We start from the raw sequence: 26,958 nt of genomic DNA on the forward strand, positions 1-26,958 counted from the left end.
ACACATCCTCGTACCAAAATGACTGAATCAATTCAGACTGAAACAAATGTTAAAAGGTAATATAGGTTTTATGACATGCAAACTCTGAAAATCTGCTTGCATAATGGTCTGAAGCTGCATACACAACACAGTAAAGCTTTTTATTATGTGGGCTATAGGGTACAGTGTGGTGTATACATAGTAGTGTGTCACCAGGAACACACTGTAATAACTAGAGAGGTAGAGAAAAGAAAGCACTGTACTGCCTCCAAGGCCTCCTCTGCTGTTGTGCCAGTGCATCCATCCAACTCCATTCAATCACATGCAATCAACGTGCTCATTGCTCAGGGGGAAACATGGACTTTTTCCACAGGGATGCTCGCACTAATGTATATCCTGTGATTTAAACGTTGGGCTGTTAACTTGTGCTGCACAAAGAAATGAAACCATGTGTGGGACTCAAGTTAATTTAGCTCCAGGAGCTAATGTTTGTTCACACATCGGCGGGTTACAGCCTCAGTCAAGAGAAGCGAGTGGACTTTGGGCGAGTGAAGGAGGTTAGTTAGTGTAAGGACGTCCCCAGTCATTCATCACAGCAGACAGCTGTGGGATGAGGTCTCCTATATATCGGCCCTGTGTGTGAATCTACAGGCACGCGTTATTTAAAGCCTGATCTATCATCCCTATACTACCAAATCTATAGGTTTATCAACCAGTGTCAATGGCCAGATCCATGGACATCAATCAAAGCATGTCAGTTTTGAAATGAGAAAACAACGGACACACACACACACACACACACACACACAACGTGCAGTTTAATTTTCTCTCGTGAGCACGAACATACACAGTGCATACAAAGCTGCTGACTCTGACGAAGCCTGGACGGATCAAGTCATAAAACAGCACTCTTTATTCTGCAGACAGACATATTACTGGACAAAAACAGAAAAAAATCATGAATTTATTCTTCTAAACTCAAAGGTGAAATAATTCATGTAAAGTTGAAGGACAGATGTCATTTGTAAACCCTAGTGGGACACTTGAAAATGCCTATACACCATGGTAATAATGGGAAAATCTGGAAACAAAAGGATCATTTCTCAAGCTAACCTTGTCCTTTTTCTTAACGATTATTGATACCGTATATTTTATTGACATCTGTAATCACTTGATGCAAACTGATCAACTCCATTCTGAAGGATTTATCTTCATTCTGATCAAATAGAAAGAAAAATAATCACAGAAATTAACAGACAGATTTCATCCAGTAAACTTAAAGAGCAAAGGCTGCAGCATGTTTGACTTGATATGTACAACAGGACGGTCAGTGGCCTCAATGTGAAACAAACAGGGGTGAACTATAGAAACAAGGTTCTCCACACATCTTCCAGTAAATGCAGCTGGATCGGGTGCTTCTCAGCTCGAGAACAGCAAACCTTTTAAGAAGAAATGGTTTGCCTTCAGTTGCGCAAACGAACAAACATTTTCGACACTGCTGTTATTTCATCAGAGTCAGAGTAGATAAAGACGTGAGGCAAACAATCAAAGCCAACCTGGCTCAGGTGTGCAGTTACCATAAGATAACTGGTTGAGGTTAAAATTACATAAGGCACAAATACAAGAACCTCTCAAGCGTGATAAATATAAGAAACATTACAAATACAGTAATTCATCAATGCCAAAAGGCCAGTGTATCGAAAAACAACAGAACAATGACCTCCGTCAGAGGTACAAGGATGAAAGTACATCAGGTACAGAAATAGCCATCTGTCAAGTGTGACAAATTACAGGAAGTATGACAAACTCAGTTCTTCATTAATGCCAAGGGGCTCTGCTGTGTTCAGAGTGTGAATCCAGCAGGGAGCTGATGATGTCACCATCTCCAGGAGAGCGTGAGAATTATTGTATCCAGCAAAAACCTTGATGCTGTGTTCAAAGATCTTATTGTTTGACCGACATAAACCAGAACACAGGGACTCTTCAACATGAAATAGATAGACAGGAGTACTCTCCTGCAGCAGGCGGGATAAAAAATATCATCCTTCAACATTGGAAAAGTCCTCAACAGTGACCCAACAGTATGAGCTCTGTGCCTTCACTGGTGACATTTACACGCTGCTGCTATCTGAGAGACAGGCTGGTTCACTCTGACACTGCCTCCCGGCTGTCTAATCAACCAACAGCTTTTTTTCCACTGTTCACAGTGACTTAGACATTCACCTACTGGTAAAAAATACTCCATTAAAACCTTCATTCACTGCAGTAGTATGCATGTTGCCCGACATTATGCAGAGGTTAACCACGTCTCTGCAGCATCATTACAGTATTTTGGGAATAGAAAAATATCTCACGCTCTGCTAGAGGTGGTGAGATCATCAACTCACTGCTGTATTCACACTCTGAACACAGCAGAGCCTCGTGGCATTAATGAAGAACTGAGTTTGTCATGCTTCCTATGATTTGTCACACTTGACCGATGTTTGTTTCTGTACTTTCATCCTTGTAACTCTAACAGAGGTCAGTGTTCTGTTGTTTTTTTATACGTTTGCCTTTTGGCACTGATGAATTACTGTATTTATAATGTTTATCACACTTGAGAGGTCCTTGTAGTTGTACTTTGTTGTATTTTTAACTTTTATTAAAGTTGATGTGACGTTAGGAGTCTAGCACAGGGATGACTATGGCGACTCCCACCCTTGGATTCACTGTCCAAAAGATTTGAAGCCCTGACAATTGCACACCTGATCTAGGTTGACTATAATCGCATCATGTCTTTGTCCACTCTGGGAGTGGTACAAAATAAACATTTGTATTCTGCCTCTTATCCATTATGTGCTTTTCCCTTTGGTTGATTCACCTGCATTCTGCTTTTTATACGACCATATGACTTACGTTTTCTTGCACTCTTCAAGTTCTGTCTGCTGACCTGTATCATTGGGAGCGCTGCAGTTTGTTAAATACTTGTTATCACAGCTGCTGTTATCAGTCTAAGCTTCCATGTTGGGCATAGCACAGACAGGAAATATGGTGATAGGTTAAACCTGTACTTTTACCTGCTTTTATGCAGTTTGAGTGACATAAAACAAAACAAGTGGTGACAGATTTCACTGTTTTCTCCTCACAGCCACTGGATTAAAGTCAGATTTTGTGTCAAAAGTGTGTCAAAAGCATCCGCCCTGCTGCCTGCAGTGGATTGACAATGGAAATCTATACCCAATCAAGGGATAAAAATGCAGTGCAGTCCTACATGAAGCTGAACACCTATTCACACTAACTCTGAAGAAGCTTGGATAGTAGTGATGTGTTGAGCCTTGCAGGTAGTGGTGATGGAGGAAAGCTTATATGGTCATTAAATCAAAAACATTTAGCGTCTTGGATGTCTTGGCAACCTTAATTTTTTAATGATGAAGCTGTATTTTGTGTTCAAAGAGGACATTTTGGCTGGAAGAGAGCCCCTGAAGTGGAGAAGAAGAATGGCAGCTACTTCTTCAATTGTGTTTTTCAATCCTGGCCCTCTGGACTCTTTGAGCTCGTTATCAAGCTCTGCTGAAGCCCGATAACGACCTGTTCATTTGGACCAGGTGCGTATGACTTGTGCAGAAAATCACATATAAGTAGTTATTCATAAAACCTTACTCTGACGAGGACATGATCTTATCTCTAAGTAAAGTCTGGATTGAGTCTTAGATTTAGATTAGATGAACAAGGAAAGAGTTACAGTACAATCATAATGTGTTCAGTCTTCAGCAGCACGTGAACAGAGACCCACGTGGACACAGAATAAATGTTAAATACAGTCAACACAACCGTTCGGTAATTCACTCATTCATTCAAGTCTTCATCTTCAGCACCGCCCCGCTGAGAAGCCACATACAAAAGTAAACCAGACATGTTTGTACAGCTGAACAATGTGCAACATGAGATGGCAAATGATCCTCGAAACGATAGAGCTGCCATGATGACACATCTGAAGTGGTCCCACCCGAGCTTACACAGAAGCAGCACTCAACATTTAATATATTTACAACGAGGTTAAGAGCTGTAGATGCAATACATTTCTTCCTACACACTGTACAGAGACTGCGGGCCCGACGCACTGCGACCTGAGAAAACATACAGGTTTTCTCAGGTTGTAATGCACTGGGCTCTCTGAGCTGCAGCACACATATAAAGTATGGACCCTGCATACACAGATCATATTATACATGGTTCAAACTTCGTACTTGTTGTACATTAGGGATCGGCCGATACAATGTTTTTAGGGCAGAAACCAAGGAGACCGATAATCAATATCTTAGTATCAAACTTTAAAATAATTAGTGATGGGAAGTAAATAAGTACAATTTACTGAAGTGCTGTTCTTTACTAGTGTATTCCCATTTTCTGCTACTTTATTCTTCCACTGCACAACATTTTAGTGGCAAATATTGTACTTACTTACTTACTTCACCACATGTATTTGACAACTTTAGTTACTAGTTACTTTGCAGATTCAGATTATTCAGTCTTGACATGTAACCAATCAGACTGCTTTGTAGGTGGAATGCTGAGTGAGTGACTACAGACAAAAGAAGCTCATCTTTAAATTAATTTCATCTGTTGGGAATGGGACAAAAAAGACCAAATAAAAAACAAACAAACAAACAAAAAAAACCCCCACAAATTCTGATAATCCGAAAAATGCTGAATTTCTGATCTGACAGTCGGCCAAGCTGATGATCGGTCAATCCCTGTTGTATTTGTATGAACTTTTCTGGCGTGAAAGCCAGCAGGAACCACGTAGAAACCACCACAGCTGAATTTTGTGTCAAGTCTGAAGCCCAATCTGAGGTGACTTTGAATCAAATTGGTGGATTGCCCCTTTTAACCGTTCATATATATTGGTTGCTGCGACAGGCTCCAGCCCACGGCCCAAATTTGAATATCCCGTTTACATTACTTCACAAAGTCAGTGTTTAGCTTCAAACCCAGTTATTGTCTCGTGACCAAGGGTTCAAATCACAGTCCCGTTGTCCATTTTCTCTCCGGGCCAGTATGGACCGTACCACTGGATGAAACAAGGGGGAAATGGCACAGGCTCCTCTTTTATCCAGTCAGTGGAAAACGTTGGCTCCATCTGTTCAAATGAATGTAAATGTTTTGTATTTACACTCCACCTGGAGGCACGAACGCTGAGCTAACCAGAGCAAAACACTACACACACATATTGGTGGAAGCACAGTTTTCTATTGATATATTATATGTTGGCAGTTTATCTCTATGTTGATGTATATTTTTACACCAAATATGAGCGTGTGAGAATGCAGTCTCTGGCGTAACACAGGAGCATGGACGCACTCTGCCTTCAGATGTTGATGGTATAGATGTGTGAATCAGTACGTGCATGTGTTCCGGCCACATCCTCGTATCTCCTGCCCTTCTTCACAGTTAGTGCATCCTGTATCGACCTGTACACCTGCGTCCCCCCTCCTCCTCCTCCTCCTCCTCCTCGTCCTAGAGGACCTGCTCGGTGCTGGAGGCGGAGATGTCCAGGAGTCTCCAGGCCGCGTTGGGGTTGAGCTCCTCCTGGTCACGACACAACGCCCACACATACATCATCCTCATGACCTTCCCCTGTTGAGGAGGGGGAGAAGAGCAGAGGGTCAGCCATGGAGAGACAGTATGAAGAGGGTGGAGGGTTTTCCTAGACTTAAGTTCAAATTTCTAGAACTAGAGCGTCTTTCAGATTTGGCTTGTGATGAGGATGTGTGATGCAACCTGCTAGGCAGACTAAATGCAACATGTTAATATTAATATAAGATATTTCACACTTATGTTTAAAGTAATACAGACAGATGGAAATGGGACATGTGTTGCAGAGTGCTGATCTAATTTTGAGTTGTTTACTTCCTTGCAATTACACCGTTTATATTAGATTCCCTACGCTGGTGCAGCGATCATGAGTTTACTCACCGGATCTCCTTCCACAATGTCTCCTTTGGGGCTACGGATCACCATGACGACCTGTGCCTGGAAGGTGATGATCAGCACCGGGCCCTGGTCCATCATCTTACCCATCGCTAGCTACAATGTACAGACAAATTAAATGAGAAGAACACACATAACAAGAGTTACTGCAGCTTTCTACAGAAACTTGGTTTATTAAAAGGCGAGGAAACAATAAATAGTGTCGGCTTTTGTCCGTGTAAATGTACTGAATTATCATTAAGAGGGAAAAGGCTGAACAGAGAGAAGGAAAAGTTAGGAAAAAATAGCAAGTATTTCTTGGAAATTCGCAACAAAAAGTGTGATGGCTGGTGTGATTCACTTACATCTATGTTGTCAATGTCCAGGATTTTGGACTGGAAGAGGAGTCCCAGCGCTCTGGCCTGCTGGATGGGGTGAGCCAGCTGACTGTACGTCTGCAACAGAAAACACACATTTGGCATGACACATGATAAAATATGCAGTTGACAATTAAGCGTTTTTTTCCAAAAGCTGCATACAAAAACAGACACAGAAAGTGCTACACAACGTCTCCTGGCAGCATTTATCCTCAGTAATTACGTTAGGAGATGTTTAAAGACTAGGGGGTGAAACACAAAGAGTTGATTAAGTATCAAACTGCAGCACTGAACTTACAGCCTCATAGCACCAGTCTTTTAATACGTCCAGCTCTCCACGGATCATAGCCTGCAGGAAGGACAGTGACACTGTTACTGATGATTGATTACAACAGAGGGATATTTCCAGACAGCTTAAGCAGTACATTTGACTTATTCTGTGTATAATTTAATTATGCTTCAGTCACCGTTTCACCAGACAGTTGCATGGTAAGGTCTTGTCTTGTCTTGAAATGTATAGATCACAGGTGCTTAAGTTACAAATGGGATTCTTACAAACCTGCTTGAGCAAAGTTTTTTTGTTCTTTTATGAATCAAACGTAAGCACATTGTCGAGAAATTATTTGAAGACTAAGAACAAGTATAAATCTAAGAACAATTTTTTAAATGAGGCCCCAGATCTTCATTTCATTAAACCACATGCCAATCCTTTTTCAAAATGATATGCTTGTAACTTTCTCCTGTTCTGTAACTGGGAAAGACACAACACATTGAGTGTTTCCTGCCATCAATCATTTGGATTATGTCTTTTGCTGCTGAAATTGCTTTAAAATCTGACAGCTGCAGCCTGGCTTTTATTGGCTCTAACAGGAGAAGTCACAAATTAATTTACCGATTCCGATCTGCTGTAAAAGTTCACATTTAATGAAGCAAGACCCTCATCAATAAGTCTTTACGTAGCTCAATACCTGAGGGTGTTCCACTAAAGAGGCTGAGAGAAGCAGCCAGAGAGTAGAAGAAGCCGTTTACCTCCAGTATGTTCGGGATGATGTCTTTCTCACACTGTTTGAGAAAAGAGTCTTTGTCAAAGGTGGGGTCCGCCTTCACGATCTCCGTCAGCACCTCGGACATCTCTGTCTTAGAGAAGAGGCCGCCTAGAAAAATAAACACCAGCAACATCATCAGTACCATGAACGGAGCATTATCAGACATATACCTTTATATCTTGTGATGGAGCATTACTGTACCTAAGAAGTCAGTGACTCTGTCAGTCACCACTCTGGACGCTCTGATGACGGCGTTGTCACTTTCATCATATTTCATCTTCATCTCAAAGAACCCTGTAGGAAACAACAGGACGAAAACTGATGAGGATCGATTGTTTGATTGATTTCTGTCGGGGGATAAGACGTGCAGCAGTGGTTGCACACCGGCCTCTGTCAGGATAGACACTTGACACCTGAACTGTATTAGTTTATGCAATCTACTTTACAGAGTCTGGTGCCACCTGCTGCCCTTAGAGGAAACTACACATGTGCATACTGTAGGTGATATATTATATAACACTAATTCCACAGTACTTGAGCTAATAAATCCAGGGGATTTTCTTACTGTTAAAAACTACGTTATTGTCCTTGAAGTCCTTCCACTGCTGGAACCACTTTGAATCCTTGTGGAGCACGACACCCATATCCTCTCTGCAACGCAAAACACAAGAAAGACAATCAATTCCATCATCAGTGCAGTTATGGATTAACAGGGATCATACACTGTCCAAGAGAAGATATGTGTTCACAGGAAGTGGAGTTTTAGTTCCAACCGCCACTCACTCATTGGCCTCGAACACTCGGGAGTCGCTGTCAGCTGATTTGGAGGAGAAATCGCTCCTCTTCCTCAGCTGAGAGGGAGCTCTGTAAGGCCCCGCATCACCGACTTCTATCTCCTTCTTCATGGTCTCCACGCTCTACAGAGATAACATGTATTACTCCTCCAGAGATGCTCTCATTTAAAGGGTGAAATCTTGGAAACTTGTGGATGTTATGTTGCGTCTCCTGACCTGTGAGATGGCCTTGAACGCACCGGTTCGGCCCAGTTTTTCTCCCCCTTTGGAGACGGACTCAGCAGAGTGCATGGCCGTCCTCGCAGCCCCCTCCACACCTTCCTTGATCTTCTTCCCGATGTCGGTACGAGTCACCTCCTCGAGACCCTGCGGTCAACATGCCAACACAACACAAATGCATAAAGACAGAAGCTTTTAGTCAGTCAGTGAGATTAAATATACAGTATGTCACTTTTATAGAAACCACATTTGAGGCCAGGGAGTTTCGAACGGGAGACATGAAGGAAACGAGAGCTGCAACAATTAATTGATTAATCAAATGGTTGTCCACTCTTATATCCAATTATTTTTGTCATCAATTAACCTTTTTTATCTTTTCGCAAATAAAAGTAAGACATTTCTGATTTCAGCCTCTTAAATGCAAATATTTTCTTCTGTCTTAAATAATGTTTCTTTATTTTCTTGTCTTTGGGTTGTTGACAAAACAATCCAAAACATAATCAACAGATTTATCGACAATGAAAATAATCGATAGTTGCAGCCCTGGGGAAAACGCTCTGAATCCAATTAGTTAATGTCATAATGACCTTCGAGATGTATTGATAATTGAGAAAACGGTATAATCAGACTTTACTAAAGGCTCATATGCACCCACAGCGCAGGAGCGTGAAGAAGTGGTGACATCTTACCTCCTTGACGGTGTCTGACAGGGAGCCAAAGGTCTTCTTAAACACCTCTGAAGTCTTCACTGTCTCAGCCTCTATAGTTTTCTACAGAAGGAAATTAAAAAAAAAATAAGCAACGCAGATAAATTACTTTCATTTCATGACTCATAGAGACACTGTTTAAAATAAAATCACAGATGCTACAAACTAAATAATGTTCTTACATATTTCCTGCGGGCTTGTTGGAGAGCATCAGACTCCTCGAGCCTCTTGGCCTCCTCTCTGAACCTTTTTATGTTGTCTTTCATCTCCTGATTCTTACTGAACTCCTGACGCAGGTTGTCCACAAACTCTCCCAGGAAACCTTTACGTCCTGATGCATATCGCACCTAATGGAGGCAGAAAGAAAGTAAAACTTTAGTTGAACAGACAGACGAATGAGTAGAGTGAGCATATTATTCACACATTTCTTTGGGGAGGTCCTGCTTCATCTGCGACATTAAAGTCACACAAACAGCTGATTGTTCTCTATGATATAATCCACAATGAGTATGTGTTATTAAAGGTGAACGGTCAGTGTGTACCTGCACAGCTGCAGCTGGGCTCCCATGTAACCTGTAGGCGTCTCCTCTCCACGCTGTAGAGACCAGAGGCCGGGAGCACAGGGCTAAGGCACGTCTGCCAACCAGCTGCAATGAAGAGTCAGGGTAAGTACAAACATCAACTCTGCCAACACTGCAGTGGAGGAAGAATGAGTGACAGGTGGTTAATGGGATACTAATGAGTCAGGACCCATCAATAGTGAGCAAGGATTAAAAAAGGAAGAAAGGCAGGAAAAACAGGAGTAGTGTTTTTACTTATAAGAACCCAATTTACAATTTGTTTTGGTCATTCGCAGGAAAATTTTAATCTAGGCTTCTTAACAGCATACAGAGATGGGTGACATATTAAAAGAAAAGCAAACAAAACGTATCAGTAAGGCGCGGTCCAACACAGTCCTCGAGAACAGCTTCAATGCTCCTTGGTATCTTAAGGCTCTACTGCAGGGACGAACACCTTTTCATTTAAAAGATATTCCCTCATTTGGTGTTTTGATGATAGTGATGGAGAGCACTGTCTCACACATTTATCCAAAAATCACATTAAAGTGTTCAACTGGGTCGAGATCTAACCATTCAGTGACCCTCTCGGAGACATTTTCATCGAAGGAGACAACCCACCAACAGCATAACAGAGCCGCCTGCTGAAGCCCTCGCTGCAGGGGTCAAGCATTCAGATCCGGACTATCGCTTTAGTCACTGGCATTTAATTGACTTGTTACTGGAGCTCCAGTCATCACTGATGACTGGAGCTCCAGTAACAAGTGAATCAAGTGCCCTTTGAAAGTCAAAGTAATGTTTTCCTCTTGCAGACTTGATCCACAAGCTATTCAAATGGGCCCCGCTGACAGGATGATTGCTTATTTCATGCAGTAAACATGTTTTGGAGCATCTGTATTAGTCATGCTTCTCAATTCATATGTTCAGATTTTCTTTTCATTTGTCAGCCGTCTGTATCTCAATAGAGGATTTAATTATGAGAGATGTGTGACTGTAATCATGTGTGCAGTCGGCTGCTGCACCAGACTCTGTGACCCCTAAGCAGAGATTTCACCTATAATGTCACTGCTAATGCTTTTGGCACACTATTTTGGGAGTGTAACATAAAATGGTGCCCACATGGTGTTTGGAAATGGTCACAAACTCTGATAGGAGTGACAGCAAATCAGTGGACCAACACCTGACTTAAAGGGTCATAGATTTACCTTCACTGACAATCACACATTCAAACTTTGAGACTCTATCTGAATGCTAATGTTTGGGTAAGAGCTAAACATTACAGCTAACAATTAACTGTGATAGCTTAACACAGAATGTTGATGTAACACCGCCATTATTAAACAAACGGTTACACCAACGGTTACACTGTTACAGCTGCTTGTGTTTTATAACAGCCAGTCCCTGAAGCGATGAGTCAGTACCTGCTTACATGTCAGTCTAAAAGGCTCACTTTTCACCCAAATGTTACCAGTTTTAAGCCCCCAAACACAGGGATCGTCCCGCCTACGAGTCTAAAACAAAATGTGAACGTTAGACGTTGACATGTCGGAGAGAACATGGTGATCCCTGCCGTCAGCCTGATGCAACACGGCCTTTTCTACCGGACATCTCGCGCTCTTCGCTGAATTAAAAACACCCTACAAAATCCCAACGACGTAACCGGAAGCTAAAGGACGACTAACAAAGCCGTGCGTTGCTACTCCCTTCATCAAATTATCTGCTGGAAACTCAGGAGCTGCAGTGAAGGACGTGTATGCTCGTCTCACCTCGTAGCACCGACACACGGAGGCTGCCATCTTGATCTTGAAATGCGCGGAGCAGCACGTGCATCCTTGGCGCAGCAGCTGACCTTCCCCTCGGCCAATAGGAGGAGAGGTGAGGGGTTTGGGGCGGGGCCAGCTGTCAGCATGTAGGCAGAGTTGGACGGCCCGGCCCCGCCCACATCCAGTACCCTAACCGTGCTTCGTTCAAGACAGTGGGAATTTCGGAAATTTGTCAATGCTCTGTGAGACTTGCTGCATTTATGACACCCGCTAACTGATGGATTTAGACGTCGTGATTTTCAGTTTTAAAGTACATAAATGTTGTCATCTATGAAACTAAATGGAAAATCTATAATTACATCAACCAAAAAAAGACAAATGCATTTATATTTTGTAATATACGTGGCATACATCATTATTTGCCTCTCTACTTCAGAATCAGAATCAGAATCGCTTTTTATTGCCAAGTTAGTTTTCACATACAAGGAATTTGCTGTGGTCTGTAGGTGCAAAAACAACAAACAATACTAAAAATAATTGAAAGATGTAAAAATATAAGTATATGCAGTACATCATTTAATTTATCAACCATTATCTTATGTATTATAGCTTATATATTGGTTAGTTTGTCTTCTATTCGCATGTATTATTCCCATAATTAATTATATGTGTTATAATAATTTAAGTATGTATTCTCCAGCACCCACCTACCCCTCACAATACATATCTATATTTACCTACATATATACACACATACTCATAAATAAATAAATGAACATGTATGAACCCTGTCGCTTGTGAAAATCATGTTTTTGTACATATATTTTAAACCAGTTTGTGTTTTGCGTCAACTCCACATTCAAAAACTGGCCTATAGTTTTACACCAAGAATTAATATGGACAAACTTTTGAGTGTTGTGCATACCTACATTTTAGATGTAGTTTCTCCCTCAAATCATAATAGTTTTTGAATATTTCCCTATAGGAGATTGTTTTTTGCGCCTTCCACGTGATCAGTGATTTTAAGTGCTTATGACTTTAAAAATCATGAGCATCCTTCGTGGCCTGTCCCTGTCCCTGTCTTCATTCATAGCTGACTGGCTGTCACCGGGCTCCAGCTGGCTGCTCTCCGCCGGCATGCCGACTAAAGAGCGCCCCCGTGAGGAAGCTATGCGAAGCGCAGGGACTCCTCCCCTCCCTCTGCAGAGTTGGGAGCTCTCCCCTTCTGCGGCCAGCTCGCCTTGACAGCCAAAACTGGCGCAGAGTCTCAGCACAGACCTTTCCCATATTTTTCTGGCATATAACGACAATCCAGACCCAAACTCTTCACACATCCTCTTCCGGAGACAAGCGTTGGAGCGGCCTCGTCTAGAATGGGGAACCGAGACGATGAATACGATTTCTTGTTCAAAGGTAAAAAAAAAAAAAATGGAAAAAAAAAAAAAAAATGACTGCATTCCCCTTTTACACAGGCTCTCACCGACGAAGCTATGTTATATAAATGCCTATAAATGTTCTGTGGTGTGTTTGCGGGCTGGTTTTGGACTCAGGAGCTGCCGGATGATGATCGCCTGCTGTTATTACAACATAATGCTGTCATTGTGACACCACAGCGCCTGCAGCTATATTTATAGGTATGGGATGCAACACCCCATCCGTGCTCTGCCTTTTCTATTAAACTTTCATCAACTCACACGGCAGCATTGTGTCGTTTTGAGCGAGCACTTTTTCCTCTTTCACTGAATGACATTTGGTTGTTTTTGTGCGCTCATCACCTCCTGAGGTTGATCAGAGGCCTATTAGCCTTCTGCTGATCAATGAGCTTCATCCTCACACGATTTGTTTGTGAGCCAGCTCTCACTGGGGAAAAATGCTCTTATAATCTTATCTGATTTCTTTTGTGTGTATGTGTGTGTGTGTATTCGCATTATCACGACAATCGGATGAGTGTGTGTGATGTGGAGATAGAGGCGGGAGGTACCAGGACTCAGGTCTGGGTTTTATCTTCAGAGAGCTTCAGTCTGATCCAGAATGACTTCCTTTGATCGTGCTATCAGCTCCTGTGGCACATTAACATCCCGGGCCTGCAGGAGCCAAAAGGGCCATTTAGATGTAACAAAGTATCCTCTGTGGGATGAATGGGGCATCTGCCGGAGGCTCTCTCTCTCTCCCCGTCTCTCCCCCACCTCTCTCTGCCCGAGCCATCGTCTGTGTACCCGGCCGAAACAGGAAGGGCAAGGCGGCCTGAAACTGTCGATTCAGGTTTTGATGAAGCCCTGTTATCAGCTTCCTGCAGCCCGGACCGGAGCGATGTCGGCACGCAGGGACAAAGTTCGGCTCTATTTCCTTTTTTGTGTGAGAGAGAGAAAACAAAAGGGCTCCACCTCTGCTGCTGCTGCTGCTGCTGTGATGGGAGCAGCAGCCACCTCAGCCTGGTCCTGACAGCACAGATCACTTCCCCTCTGATGTCTCACTGAGCTTCAGGCCTGTTTATGATCGATCCATGTTGACTCACTTTACACTGTGCATGCTTCACAGTGACTGTGTAGTCAACTTGTGTTTCTTTTAGGTACATTCCCATATTCACACTCACGGTGTCGGTGCCACATTCACATAGTCCTTTATTGTAGAAGGCCCTAGAAACTTTGTGGCAGACAGAAAGTTTTAAAAGAGACATGTCACACTCACTTTCAGGTTCATAATTTTATTTTTGGGTTAGTATTAGAATAGGTTTACATACTTTAAAGAGGTCATATTATCCTTTTTGTGTTTTTGCCTTTTCTTTATTGTGTTATGTCGCATTTTTGTGCATGTAAAAGGTCTGCAAAGTCCAAGCCCAAAGGAGTCAACTGTCTCTCCCACAGAAAACACTGTTCCTGCACTGCCTGAAGCGTCTGGTTTGGAGTCGAGCCTTTACTTCTGTAACTAATGTGCATCACTATGTAACAGGCGTTATATTCATATATTTATTATAAAACATATACAGTCAGACATACGGTTGCTGCTGCTGTAGCGGTGTTATTTTAGATCACACTACATCGCTCAGCATGACCCGCCCTGCTCTGCCTCTGATTGGCTACATCCTGCCCGTTAAGTAATGCGCATGTGCAACTCTCGTCGAAGATTGAACAAAGGCGAGATGTCTCACTCTGTAGCTTAAACGGAGTGTTCCAAGACACGGTGTGAAAAGGGATACTGCAGCAATGCACCGTATGAAATAAAATAGTGTTTTTTGAAAATCAAAGTATGTCAACTTGTTCAACTAGGACTAGGAATATAAGTATGAACTTGAAAATGTGTATAATATGACCTCTTTAACACTTTAACACTCTTTAACACACCAGTTTTCTAATTTTTAGCGCCTGTCTCTTTAAGGCCACCCTCCTGAATACCCAGTCTACTCTGATTGGTCAGCTCTCACACGCCTGAGCCAGCACGGTTCACCATGCCTCAGGTTGACTCTTGTCGTGTTTTCAGCAACCAGTTAGCTTCACCTCTACCCTGATTATAGACATAAATTATGCAAATGTGAGACATGGTGACGTAGTGTGATGTCAAGAAGTCACAGGATTAAAGGCGGGACTACTTCAGGAGCAGTGTTTTCTGTGGGAGAGAGAAGCTCCTGTTGGCACGGATTTCGGCTTTTTAACTTTTACATGCGCAAGAACCTATATGTAACACATTGAAGGAAATGAAAAAAATGAAATGAAAAAAGCATAATAGGTCTTTTAAATTGAAGGTTTATCAGGTTAAAGCCCCCCTACCTGAGTGCTCTCTGGAGGTTTCCACAGTTCATCTACTTAATATCACAACCCTCAGGGTGTTTTGGCTGGGCTCAACTCTTTATCTGAAAGATCAGGGTATAAAGTTTATTAAAGATGCAGGGTGAAAAGTGAAGACATCATTTATTCAGTCGAGCTTATTCTGCTTGGAGGAAAAAATGTAAAAAGTTATGAACAACCTTCTGCAGTACTTTATTATTTAGATTCTGCCCTCACAAACTAAAGCACATCTTTATTTATGGGAAAACTGATGGCTGGGTGATGGTGTAAACCATATACCATACCTCGATTTATTTAAAGTAAAGCCACTCTGTCAGGTTTAGGTGTAGGTGATCGGTTCTGTTTATTTCTCTCTGTCAGTGATTATTTCCTGTGACAACGGTAACGGGCTGCACGTCAGCTAAAAGAATAGATGTTCATTTGGTTAAAAAACGGGCTGTATCAAATAAACAGATCAGTGTAGCACATTGTTCAGTGTAATACATGAATTATCAGACAATTCATCACATATTGTTTTGTTCAGAAGCTGTTAAACAATGCAGAGCTGTGGTGGCTTTAATGTCACAATGTTGTCACGCGTTATTTTGGATGCATTGTGAAGCCACTCTGTTGTTGTTGTTGTTTCTTTTGATGAATAAGCTGTGGAACTATTTTAAATGGATCGGAAAAAGACTAAAGAGTAAACTTGTACAGTTCAAATCCGGTGAAATAGAAAGATTAAAAACACGACAGAAACAGTTCAAAGGCTTTTTAATGTCATTACATGATATTATATTCTAAAATAGGAACGTTTATAGCTTCGACTTAAACGTAGTCGGAGTCAGATCGTGTCTAATGACATCGGGGAGGTGTTTTGTAATTTGCTGCACTCCTACTTTACAGCAGAAATATGCATTTTTCACATCCCATAAATCACACCAAAACACGGAGCCCCCGCGTTCTGCTGAAACCAACATTTAGAGGCTCGTTTTTATGCCATGTCAACATTTCTTGGATTTATTAATATATATAGCCTATCCCCTGCCTCACCCATCACACGTACTGTATACAAACACACTTGTCTCATCTTTTCCTCCCCTCCCTCTCTGTGCGTCTCTTCTTCCTCCACAGTCGTGTTAATTGGGGACTCGGGCGTAGGGAAGAGCAACCTGCTCTCTCGATTCACGCGGAATGAGTTCAACCTAGAGAGTAAGAGCACCATCGGGGTGGAGTTCGCCACGCGCAGCATCCAGGTGGACGGCAAGACGATAAAGGCTCAGATCTGGGATACGGCAGGACAGGAGCGCTACAGAGCCATCACCTCAGCGTGAGTCCACTTCTGACACTTAGTGCCTCAAAGTGGAGCACTTACATGTGGCAGACCTTTGGATATGAGCCACACCATTAAGTAAAAGAGGTCGATGGTACTTTTTGATCAATGATTTGCCAGGATTACAAATACAGCAATGAATCGATTGGTTGTCAACAAGTACATTCAATTAATTGGCTTGAGTAATTTTATAATTTTCGATTGTTTCTTAACTTTTTAAAATAAGCCCCCATCTACTTCAGTTGTTTAGGAGAACGATGCAACTCATTACAAAAACTTCCCCCGACTCCATCAGCATGGGGGTGATTAGATAATGACTGAATTTTCATTTTTGGGTGAACTGTTCCTTTAAACACAGAACCGCAGGCGGCCATCATTGTTCCAGATACATAAGTGCATCTGATAAATGTCAAACATGTTCAGGGTAAATCCAGAGAATATGTAGGTTTCAGAAAGCAAACATTGACTTTGACCTTTATATCTCACACAGTACTGAATTTAAGACCAGAACATCTCATAACAGCTTGAAAATGTGTATTGGCTGAATAAGATACCATGAACCTAGTTGTTAACTTAACATGACCTCAAACAGTGTTCAGTGAAGTAGACAGGATGCAGATTGTACTAACTCCTGTAAAAAAAAATGACTTTTATGAACCTGCAAACATTCTGACATTTCCTGTACACACTTGCGTTTATCACCACTGGGTCTGTTTTTCCTGCTACAGATATTACAGAGGAGCGGTGGGGGCGCTTTTAGTGTATGACATAGCCAAACACCTGACTTACGAGAACGTGGAGCGCTGGCTGAAGGAGCTGAGGGACCACGCCGACAACAACATCGTCATCATGCTGGTTGGCAACAAGAGCGACCTGCGCCACCTCAGGGCCGTGCCTACAGACGAGGCCCGGGCCTTCGCAGGTACTGCAACTCACAGAAAGACCCAGATTTTTTTATGTTGTGTGTGCAGTTTGTATTATTATATATTCAGTAGTAGGCTTCTGTTGCTGTTAAACATATGTTTTCTTTTTCTTCCCCTCAGAGAAGAACAATCTGTCATTCATAGAAACTTCAGCCTTGGACTCAACAAACGTTGAAGAAGCCTTCAAGAATATCCTTACAGGTATGATTGTGAACAGAGGAGCGATGTCAGAGCTACACTGTTGATATTTTACTTAAATAACAAGAAACTAAAGAATTTTTTTTACTTAAATCATTCCTAAACCTTTGTCTCATGACAGATATATAAGGTGCCCAATTTTTTTTTCTCCTTTGGACAGCCATGGGCCAAAAGCAAGCGCCTATTAAAATGTATTGTTAGAGCTCAAAATGGCGTTCTACAGAAGCCCTCAGAGGTCATTAGAAAAAAAAATGTGAAATCCATTTTGTAAATGTGATCAAAATTTTTTTGTTTCCTGTGTTTATGACTTAAAACCTTGTGAAGAAAGTGTTAGTCAGGATGATCTAAGTTCCTTAAAAAAAATGTCACTTGCCTCTCAGGGCCTCTGTAGATTAGGATCCTAAGTGTCCTTTAACTGACTGGCTCCCTGCACAAAATGTCACTATGTCCACCATGTTGAGATTATGAAAATTAATTATTAATAATTAAGGATCCTAAATATTTAAAGAGCATTTTTACCTCAGAAAAAAAAAAACGCATAAACAGCATTTCATGTAATTATTTTTATTCTGGTGGATCAAATCAGCCCTGATGGTGCCCTACTTTGTGCAGCCTGCACTAAACCTTTGTGTGGAAGTCTCATTTAAACCCAGCGGCTGAAATTAACAGAGAGAAATGATTTACATCCGCAAGAAAATGTTAATGTCTGGGAACTAAACTCTTTATCTCGTGTAACTTCCTCTTAGTTATTTCCGTCTTGTGTAATATTGTAACTGAATTATCAACTTGTAAAATATCTCACCTCTGGGTTAAAGCATCATTTTGGGTATTTCCCTAACATGTTGCTTCTGAAGTGCCAAGTGAGGACCACGCACCCTCAGCATGTCATTTCAGTGTCATTAGAAATGTGATCCTGTCAGCTAGACTTTGCCAGTCCACCCTAAAACAAAAAAAAAGAATAAAGGGGGAAAAGGCTGATCTGTCTCTTCTCGTCTCTTCTTTCAAAAACAGAAATCTACCGCATCGTCTCGCAGAAACAGATCGCTGAGCGGTCTGCCCACGACGAGTCCCCGGGAAACAACGTGGTGGACATCAGCGTGCCACCCACCACGGACGGCCAGAGGGGGAGCAAACTGCAGTGCTGTCAGAACCTGTAACCCATGGCAAAACCTCCCTCCTCACCTGGGTCGATTATTAATTGAAATCCAGTGTCGGTGTGCTTCCATCCGCCTGGGGTGCAATATTGTCTGAATCTGCACTTTTTAGATCAGTGGAGTCAGTTCCCTCATGCCACAAACGATCAATCCCAGAAAGAGGTGTTTGAATTGATTTCAAATTGTAATCAGACCCAGGTACAATCTGCTACATCCCAGTGCAAAAACAGGACTGATGGTACCGCGGAAGTAGCTGCCACAGTTACCCATGATAGTGTAGCAGTCAGAATAGCTTTGCCTGAGACCTTGTTAAGCCTAGACATCTCCCTGTTAGACAGTGAAGGCCACATGTCGGAGGCCTGGGGTTTGAATCTCGCCTGTTTCAGCCGTGCCAGCAGTCCTGTTTTTGGGCTTTCCTCCTCGTTCAGTCATCATCTCAAAAGTGGTCGTGACGCTGCTGATGCTTACTTCATTTTGTGTAAAATATATTCTTTTTTTTTTGTTTTGATTTTGATAGCTTGTCTGCTCACATACATTATATTAATGCCATGAAATTAAATTTTACAATATTATGGTGCTGTGTCCTCCTTTTACTAGACACACATACACTAGATGACACACTTTACCTGCACGGTGACCTCACAGGGGTAACGACCATGTAGCAACACTGCTGTTTCTGGTCAAGGTGGAGATAGTTTTATCTACTTGACATAGAGATAATCTTATCCTGTAAGGTTCAGTGGTTTCCCCAACCTCGGGGTCAGGCCCCTGCAAATGGTCACAAGATAACTGGGGAGTTGTGAGATGATTAGTGTGGTAATAAAGAGTGTGATGTGTTAGACTTTGAAGACAATCCTGCTTTTGTTGTAAAATATTGGATAATTTTATCTCTTTTGGTTTTTTGTTAATTTAATGAAACCATCATAGAAGCTCTAAGGGGAAAACATTCTTTGTTGGAACTGGTAACAGCTCATTTAACACAAGAGGCCTCAACTACGGCTGCAACTACCGGTAACTTTCATTATCGATGAATCTGCAGATTATTTTCATCATGATTATTGGAGTTATCGTTTAGTCCAAGTGTGAAATAATCTTGAAAATTGCACATCAGATTCACCAAATTACTTCTTTTATGTAACGAACTGTCAAAAACCCAAAGACTCTTAAAACAGTGCTGTTAAATGTACCTGAAAGTCATACTTGAGTAAAAGTAAAGATAAGTAAAGCGTGTAGTATTTCTTTGGTAAAATAAAAAAAGTACCCATACAAATGGTACTTGAGTAAAAGTATTTAAGTAATGTCAATTTGAAAAGTAACTATTGTTGTAAAATACGTGTAGTGGACTCTGGACTATCTATTTTAAAATAAAGTACAAGTACCTGAAATTGTCCTTCAGTAAAGATCTTGAGTAAATGTATTGACAGTATTCGCTGATCTAAACATTTACACAACAAGATGCTGAAATCTCAGGGCACGACCTCGACATTGATCATCAGATTGTATTTCCAAAGACCACGCGAAGATCGTTAGAAGCTGAGACACCTGAAAAGAGCAGACGAGTCACATTCCACACTGATTTAGTACAGGAGTCCCTCGTGTTTTATTGCACAATAACCCAACTTTTCAGGGGGATGCAGCAGGAAGACTACAATAACACAAAATACTTTGTTGAGCGTATGCTGCATACATTGATTGACATCTCAGAACACGTTTCTCTTTTGCACCTTTACAGAGTACCAGCCTGCTCTGATACGTCTCTGTGTTTCTCATGTAGGACAAAAGTCTGTAATCTCACCGTTCAGAACACTGGTTTCTCTTCTGGTTAAAACTGCATCTCTTGTGATGTGGGACGTTACTACTGGTCGTTGCTAGGCAGCTCAATTAATGAATGGTGCATTTACAAGTGGAGCTAATGCACTTTTTTTTTATGACAATAGTAGAGACGTCATCCAATTAGAATGTAAACACTTTTCCACACCTTCAATACTATTTCCCTTACGTTCCTGCACTGCCGTCTCACGGCTGCAGGTAGTGTTATCTCATATAATACAGTCTTCACTGACCCCGTGACAAGTGTGATAAATACGTGATGCCTTAGCTGTCGTCTAAACGGTAAAAGGATTTTGATTTCCACTGTTCAGACAGCAATGATAAAGCTTTACCAAGAAACTTCAGATTCAGATTATAGACAAGACCGTTGGCGTGAGCGACTGTCGCCCTTTAACCGGTCGAGAATGAACACTCACAGATAGACTTCGTCAATCATGGTTTTAGATTATTCTCCTCTGCCGGGCTACTGGCTGCCCATTGTTCAAAAACAGCTAAATACATTGTGAAGGGGCATGAGGGAATTATAGGTAGTGAATATGTTTTATATTATACTGTAGTAGCATGCTGAATCACTTATATCCTGCTACATTAGCTTGTGTCTTAGTATTTCATAAGTTTGTGTCACGGACACACAGTTGGGCTGGTTCGTCCGTTGTCCATGTGTCCATGTCGTTCACATCCCAGCACCGTCTGTCTGTCAGTCTGTCCAGTGACAACTCTGTGTTTCGACATCAACTATGACTCCGGAATGAGTTCTTCCCAAAACCACTTTCTGTGGTTGGCCAATACCGTAGTAGTTTACATCAAGTGCTTCGATAAAAGAAAACAGAGGGAGAAAGTAGCTCTCTCCTCTCAGAATGGTCCATATGAAGTGCAAAAGTTCATTAATATGATTAATTTTGTTGTTTTTTTTCAGCGAGTGCTTCAGTGGACTTTATTTTAAATATTCCTCTTGGCACCACTCTGCACTCATACGATGGTCTCATCAGTCATTTTCTTGGTCGACTTGGTCGGCACAGAACGCTGGGTGGTGTGCGCCCCTTTCATGTCGGGCATGAGCAGGCGCACTTTCTGATTGGTCCTCCTCCACTCCGAGTACAACTGACAGTGATACCGAAATGACACCTGAGATTGGATGGAAGGAGAGCGGGGAGGGGGCGAGACAGGAGAGAAAAGACGGACATGAATACAGCTGAAAGCCAGATATTTGAGACAGAGTAGTACGGATACACAACAGGAATGATGTGCTGACCGAAGCTGCTGCACGGCGGGCGCTCGCGAGCCGTGTGCAAAAGGGCTAATCTTTCACTGTTTGTCATATCTAATGTTACTTTTGCTGAAGATTAAAGGATTAGGTTTCTGAAGAAGGTTTCAGATTAACAATACATCCTATTTTTAAATAATATGATCCAGTTAAGGAAAAGCAGCTTAGTTTTACTTCAGAGTCAAATCCAGCTTAATTTTCCTATTTTCGCAGAGTGATGCATGTATGTGTATGCATGAACCATCTGGCCAACTTTTAAACTAATGAGCACTCTGTGCCAAACATCAGGGACTTCACATTTGAAGTGGATGGGGAAAAAAAATCCACTTTGCGTTGTCGCCCAACTGTCTACTGCGCTTTGTCGTAACTGGTGACTGTCAAAACCGTGTCAGCAGGTAAATACAGAAGCAGCCATTGGAAGAGTTAAATGCTGCGAAGTGAAACTCAAGTTCTACTACTAGCAGGCAGTTATAATTATTTATATTAGTGAACTTTATTTATATAGCACGATTCATGCATAAAATGCAACACGAAGTGCTTAACATAAAAGCAGATGATCATAACATTTAATGCGAGAGCAGCATCTCCACTCCAGCTCCCTCATGTCATTAAAACTCAGACGCAGCCAAATTAATGTAAAATCAATGTGGAGAGCATTAGAAATAACCAACACGACTTTCCCCCTGATCTAATGATTGCAGTTAGTCCCCCAGTGGACTTCTTTAGCTAGTTATTATGCTTTTTGGGAGTTTATCTTTAATTTTCTGAACCAGTTTTTACAACTTTTTGTAGACAGATATAATTATGGTCCAAAATGAGCTGAAATGGCATAGTTTTTATTGAAAAATATAGAACAGCCTGTCGGGGGAGGACCACCAAACCCCATACTCTTCCACAAAAAAGAAAAACACTGTATGGCCACCTGTTGGGATGATTCATGGACGCAGTACCTGTCTCTCTGACAACCCTATTATCAAGTTACACATGCCTTCATGTCTCTCTACTCTCTTGGCTTTGTTCAAGTGTCACATGAGAAATGTCAGCGACATATAGTAATTTCTACAATAATCAACAACAGAACATAAATCTGAAGGCTTGGTTGTCTTTCTATTGTGTCTGTGCCAGCTCATATTTGTTTTTCCAAATCTATGTGGGACACCGAGACATTAAAACCAACTTGCGGGTGTGAAGATGCCAGAGAGACAAACACTGACTCTGTGCCAGCACTTTAACAGCAGTATGTAAACAAGTTTTCTTAACTGGGGGAGAACAATTTAAGTTAATATACAGTTACCAGTGTCCAGAGGATGTAGATGGTGAAGAGGGCGATGGTGAGGGCGATGAGACCGACGGCTTCCAGTCGGCTCTTCAGCTGCAGGTGGTCCTGGGCTCCCCTCAGACAGAGCCAGCCGGAGATGGCCGCCAGGGGCGTGATGAGAAGGAAGCAGGCCATGTCGCACAGCAGCGTGCGCTTCTCACTGCGAGGACCGGGGTCCTTCAGCCACTGAGGACGAGCAACACGAAGAAGGCGTTTGTCTCACTGAAAACCAGCTTTCTGTGATTATTTATTCTCTTTAAGTTTTTTTCTATTTTTTCTGTATTTATTCTGTCCTTGTCCTTTCTTATTACAACAAAATGATGCCATTTAAACAAGAAATAAAAGCTGGCTTTCCTGCATAACTAACATGAATGCATTAATGCTACTGAAACTAGTCTCATGAATGGCGAGCTCTTACAACAAGCTCAGGCAACCAAGACAGGCAAATCATCTCATACCGCAAAGGTGCTACCTGTTGGCTCACACTCTACATGGCTAAAAATCTATCTCACCGACACTTTAAATATCAGTCCAAGGCCAAGAGAAAAAAGGAAGAATTAAGCTTCTATTTGTGAGATAAATTAATCTTGCTCATTTTCACATCTTTTCATCAGTCAAAGCATTCATCCTCTAACCTGTGTGAGTGGTTGTGGTCGTCGTTCAATAGTGAATTCTGTGTGACACAGTTCACAGTAGCTGGTGTTGGAGGAGGACAGCCACTTCTCCAAGCAGCTCTTGTGCACTTTCCCCAGCGTACCAGTGCAGTCGCAGGGGGAGAGCAGCGTCTCCCCTCCGGCTCCCTCATGACAGATCCGACACATGCCCACATCACTGTGGAGCGGAGTGGAGAAGACGACAACGTGATGATTAACCAAAGAACAATGTAATTGTAGTATGTTGGACAGGGCCCCGCGCGAGTTCCTCCCTCTCTTACCTCTGCAAGCTCACCGCTTTGACAACGGTGGAGAGTGGGCGGCCATCTTTAGCCGTAACCTTGGCAATGTACTGGGCCTGCGCGGTAGAGTCGGACTCCTCCGAATCCTTGGAGGCATCGGATTCGGCGTTCCCGGAGTAATCACAGAGGGAGCCAGGTAGGTGGCAGCAGCCCGACGAAGACATGGCTCAGCTGAGGGCGACAGTGACTAAGATGATGGTGGAGGCGACTTCAGATGGAGGTCTGATCCAAAACCTGATGTCCTACACCTCTCCTCCTCTGTCCACCTACAGAGCAATGCCTGGTGGACTGTGACCAGGAGACAAAGAAGAGGCAATCTGAAATGACGACATAAGTACAGCATGATGTTATTGTTGCCAGCCTGTCATATGATCCTGTATAGGTCTAAGTGATGCCGTGTTGGGCCCAACATGTCCTCATGAGGCAAACAAATTAAGTTCCATCTCTAGGCTGTACAAAAAAAAATGGAAAGATTGTTTCCTGAAAATAGACAAGAAAAACAACCTTCAAAATGTCTCAAAGCAAGACATAAAACATGAAGAAAAAGTCCCTATTTACCAAATAATACAAAGCCATGTTTTGAGGCCAAGTTATGCTTGAGCTGTACAGAAAATTGTTCAAATCAAGATGTCATGAATACTAAAAAAAAATCCAAATATGTCCTGCTCCAGAGGGATGTGTTAAAACAAAAGCACATGACACCCAGAATTATAAAACTGGAGTGACGGCGGCACCAAAAAGAGTCAAACTTATTTTACATTAAAAGTTGAACTGTGTAGCGTTTGGGAACATTTTAATCAGGAGAGAAAAATCTTCATTGATTGATATTCATGCTTAAACAAACTAAATGTACCAACTCTCATCGCTTTCATGGCTGAATAAACAAACTGACGTTCAAGGACGACATCATTTCATACTGTTCTACCTTGTTTACATTCGGCGGACCCTGCCACCTGTCTAGCCTCAAACAGTGTTCATGGGACCTTAGTTTCCTCTGAGAACAGCTTGTTTATTCAGTATGTATCACCTTATCAACATTGTAAATATTACCTTTCTGGGTTTCTGAATTGCTCTTCCAATACTAATTAATGCACCTTTAAGTACTAAATACCAAATAGACATGATTAAATAAGGTTACAGGTAGATAAGGGTTATGGGGGCTTCACTAAAATGTGTTGGCAAGCCAATTCAAATTTCAGCTCATGACTGTGCCTCGAAAAATAAAACGTTTTAAGTTAAATTTAGAGTAAAGCTTGGGAATTAGGAGGTGCAGCAACCTGTGACCTGCCCTCCAGACTCACCTGTGTACCCTCTTTAACAGCTATATACGACAATAACACACAGGTATGGAGACACATTGTATTGTGTTTAAAGCAGGCAGAGCCCCGGACCATGAAAGGAAATAAACCAGAGTAATGTCACTGCGATTTAACTGTGGAAGATTATTACTGATTTCAACATATTAGACGCCAAGAGAATAAAACCTGCAGCTGTCAGACAGTGTGGACACTGTAAGCCCGCACAGTCTCCTAAAATCAAACATTAACAGTCACTATGTCACAGCTAATTTCGGCCGATGTGAAGATACATGATTGATAGTGTCATTAATGTACAACCGCCAACAAAAGGCACAACGCAGCTCAGCACAGGAAAACCAAGGGAAGCAGACGGACAGCGGTCAACCAACACGCTGATATGCGCTGTTAGTGCGAAGAAGAGCTGACAGACGAGCTGGGGAAAAAAACAGACATTAGCGTAAATCTGTACTCACCCGACGGCCTCCCTTTTTCTCGCTTGGCCTTGGCCTTGGCCCCTGCGTTAACCAGACACGGGCTAGCTGAGCTAACTGGGCAGCCCTAGCTACAAACTATGACATTGACATCTAACCAACAGCTGACGATACGAGGGGATACGAACGACGACCACATGCGCTGAGTCCTCTCCATGGCGTGTAGTGTGTCTCCCCCGGGCGATTCTGTGTGGAAAGGTGGGTAGAAATGGCTGCTTCTGCCAGGATTACCAGACACGGCTAACGTAGCTAACAGGCTAGCAACGGGCAAGCCTACCTCAGCGTCCCTCAGCTGTGCGCTGGTCATGTGACGCGCTGCTGCCTTCACGGCCGCTGGTGATGTTGTAATAATGGGAACTTCACACACATTACCGTTAACACGGTGACAAATAGGACACGTCATGTACGCCTGTAAGTGTAAGAACTACTGGTTATTTTCTTCTTCCAAATGTGCTGTCAATTAAGCCAGGAGCTATTGAAGTCCAGTAAAAATGAACGATGAAAGTAATGCATGTGATTGATTAGTTTGTTCAATTATTTTTATTCAAACATCAGTCGCTTCAAGAGGTTAACGTAACCTAAAAACAAAGCGGCCATCAATATTCTACCTGTTCCTTGTATATTTTCATTAATTCCTGACGTTTTGATGTCTGTGACCAATGAAAAAATTGCGCTTCAATCCGTTACAACTCCAAAATACGAGGAGACCTGAACGCAGCGCACGTTACAAACAATACCAACAAAACGTGTGCTCGTCCCTGTCAGGAGATCCTGTGGCTCAAGTGTTTAATCTGTTTTTCCTGTGTATATGGGTTTGATTTCAAGTAGGACACGAACATTATCCTCTATGGAGAAAACATCTGGAGTAAGTTATATCAGAATAACACCGCTGGGTGGCAGCATTTAATCAGACCTCTCAGGGTGTTGCAGAGGGGAGTGAATGGGACAGCTGTTCCTCAGGTGGGTTCAGGGCACCTTCAGGGGTGAGACAGGGGTTTAAAGGGGTTTTTGAAAAAAAGGGGGGAAAAAGCCAACAATTTCAGTC

General features: G+C 42.2%; 3 protein-coding genes across 4 annotated transcripts; 1 reads left to right on the forward strand and 2 right to left on the reverse strand.

Moving 5' to 3' along the window:
• Positions 1-869: 869 nt before the first annotated feature.
• Positions 870-11,501, reverse strand: LOC311266418 (mitochondrial import inner membrane translocase subunit TIM44-like). The gene is made up of 13 exons (XM_084368768.1): positions 11,395-11,501; positions 9,614-9,718; positions 9,254-9,418; positions 9,054-9,134; positions 8,362-8,511; positions 8,135-8,268; positions 7,917-8,002; positions 7,553-7,645; positions 7,335-7,459; positions 6,604-6,654; positions 6,294-6,383; positions 5,935-6,045; positions 870-5,595 (listed from the first exon to the last, which is right to left on the reverse strand). Exons 1-13 carry the CDS (start codon positions 11,422-11,424, stop codon positions 5,476-5,478), a joined length of 1,341 nt encoding a protein of 446 aa, XP_084224894.1. The 5' UTR covers positions 11,425-11,501; the 3' UTR covers positions 870-5,475.
• A 1,084-nt stretch (positions 11,502-12,585) lies between these two features.
• Positions 12,586-19,329, forward strand: LOC311266999 (ras-related protein Rab-11B). Its single transcript, XM_084369774.1, has 5 exons — positions 12,586-12,804; positions 16,284-16,479; positions 17,211-17,404; positions 17,526-17,606; positions 18,615-19,329. The coding sequence occupies exons 1-5, from the start codon at positions 12,765-12,767 to the stop codon at positions 18,758-18,760; spliced, it is 657 nt and encodes a 218-aa protein (XP_084225900.1). The 5' UTR covers positions 12,586-12,764; the 3' UTR covers positions 18,761-19,329.
• A 1,000-nt stretch (positions 19,330-20,329) lies between these two features.
• On the reverse strand, positions 20,330-26,228 carry LOC311266998 (E3 ubiquitin-protein ligase MARCHF2-like). Of its 2 annotated transcripts, none has more exons than XM_084369773.1 (5): positions 25,896-26,228; positions 24,104-24,412; positions 23,805-24,000; positions 23,146-23,355; positions 20,330-21,712 (listed from the first exon to the last, which is right to left on the reverse strand). In XM_084369773.1, the coding sequence occupies exons 2-5, from the start codon at positions 24,286-24,288 to the stop codon at positions 21,557-21,559; spliced, it is 747 nt and encodes a 248-aa protein (XP_084225899.1). In that variant the 5' UTR covers positions 24,289-24,412; positions 25,896-26,228; the 3' UTR covers positions 20,330-21,556. The 2 variants fall into 2 exon arrangements, with proteins under 2 accessions (XP_084225899.1, XP_084225898.1); XM_084369772.1 differs by having other exon boundaries at positions 24,104-24,441.
• Between the last annotated feature and the right edge of the window lie 730 nt (positions 26,229-26,958).

The sequence above is a fragment of the Pagrus pagrus genome, assembly GCF_965226575.1.
Source record: "Pagrus pagrus genome assembly, chromosome: 12".
NCBI lineage: Eukaryota > Metazoa > Chordata > Actinopteri > Spariformes > Sparidae > Pagrus > Pagrus pagrus.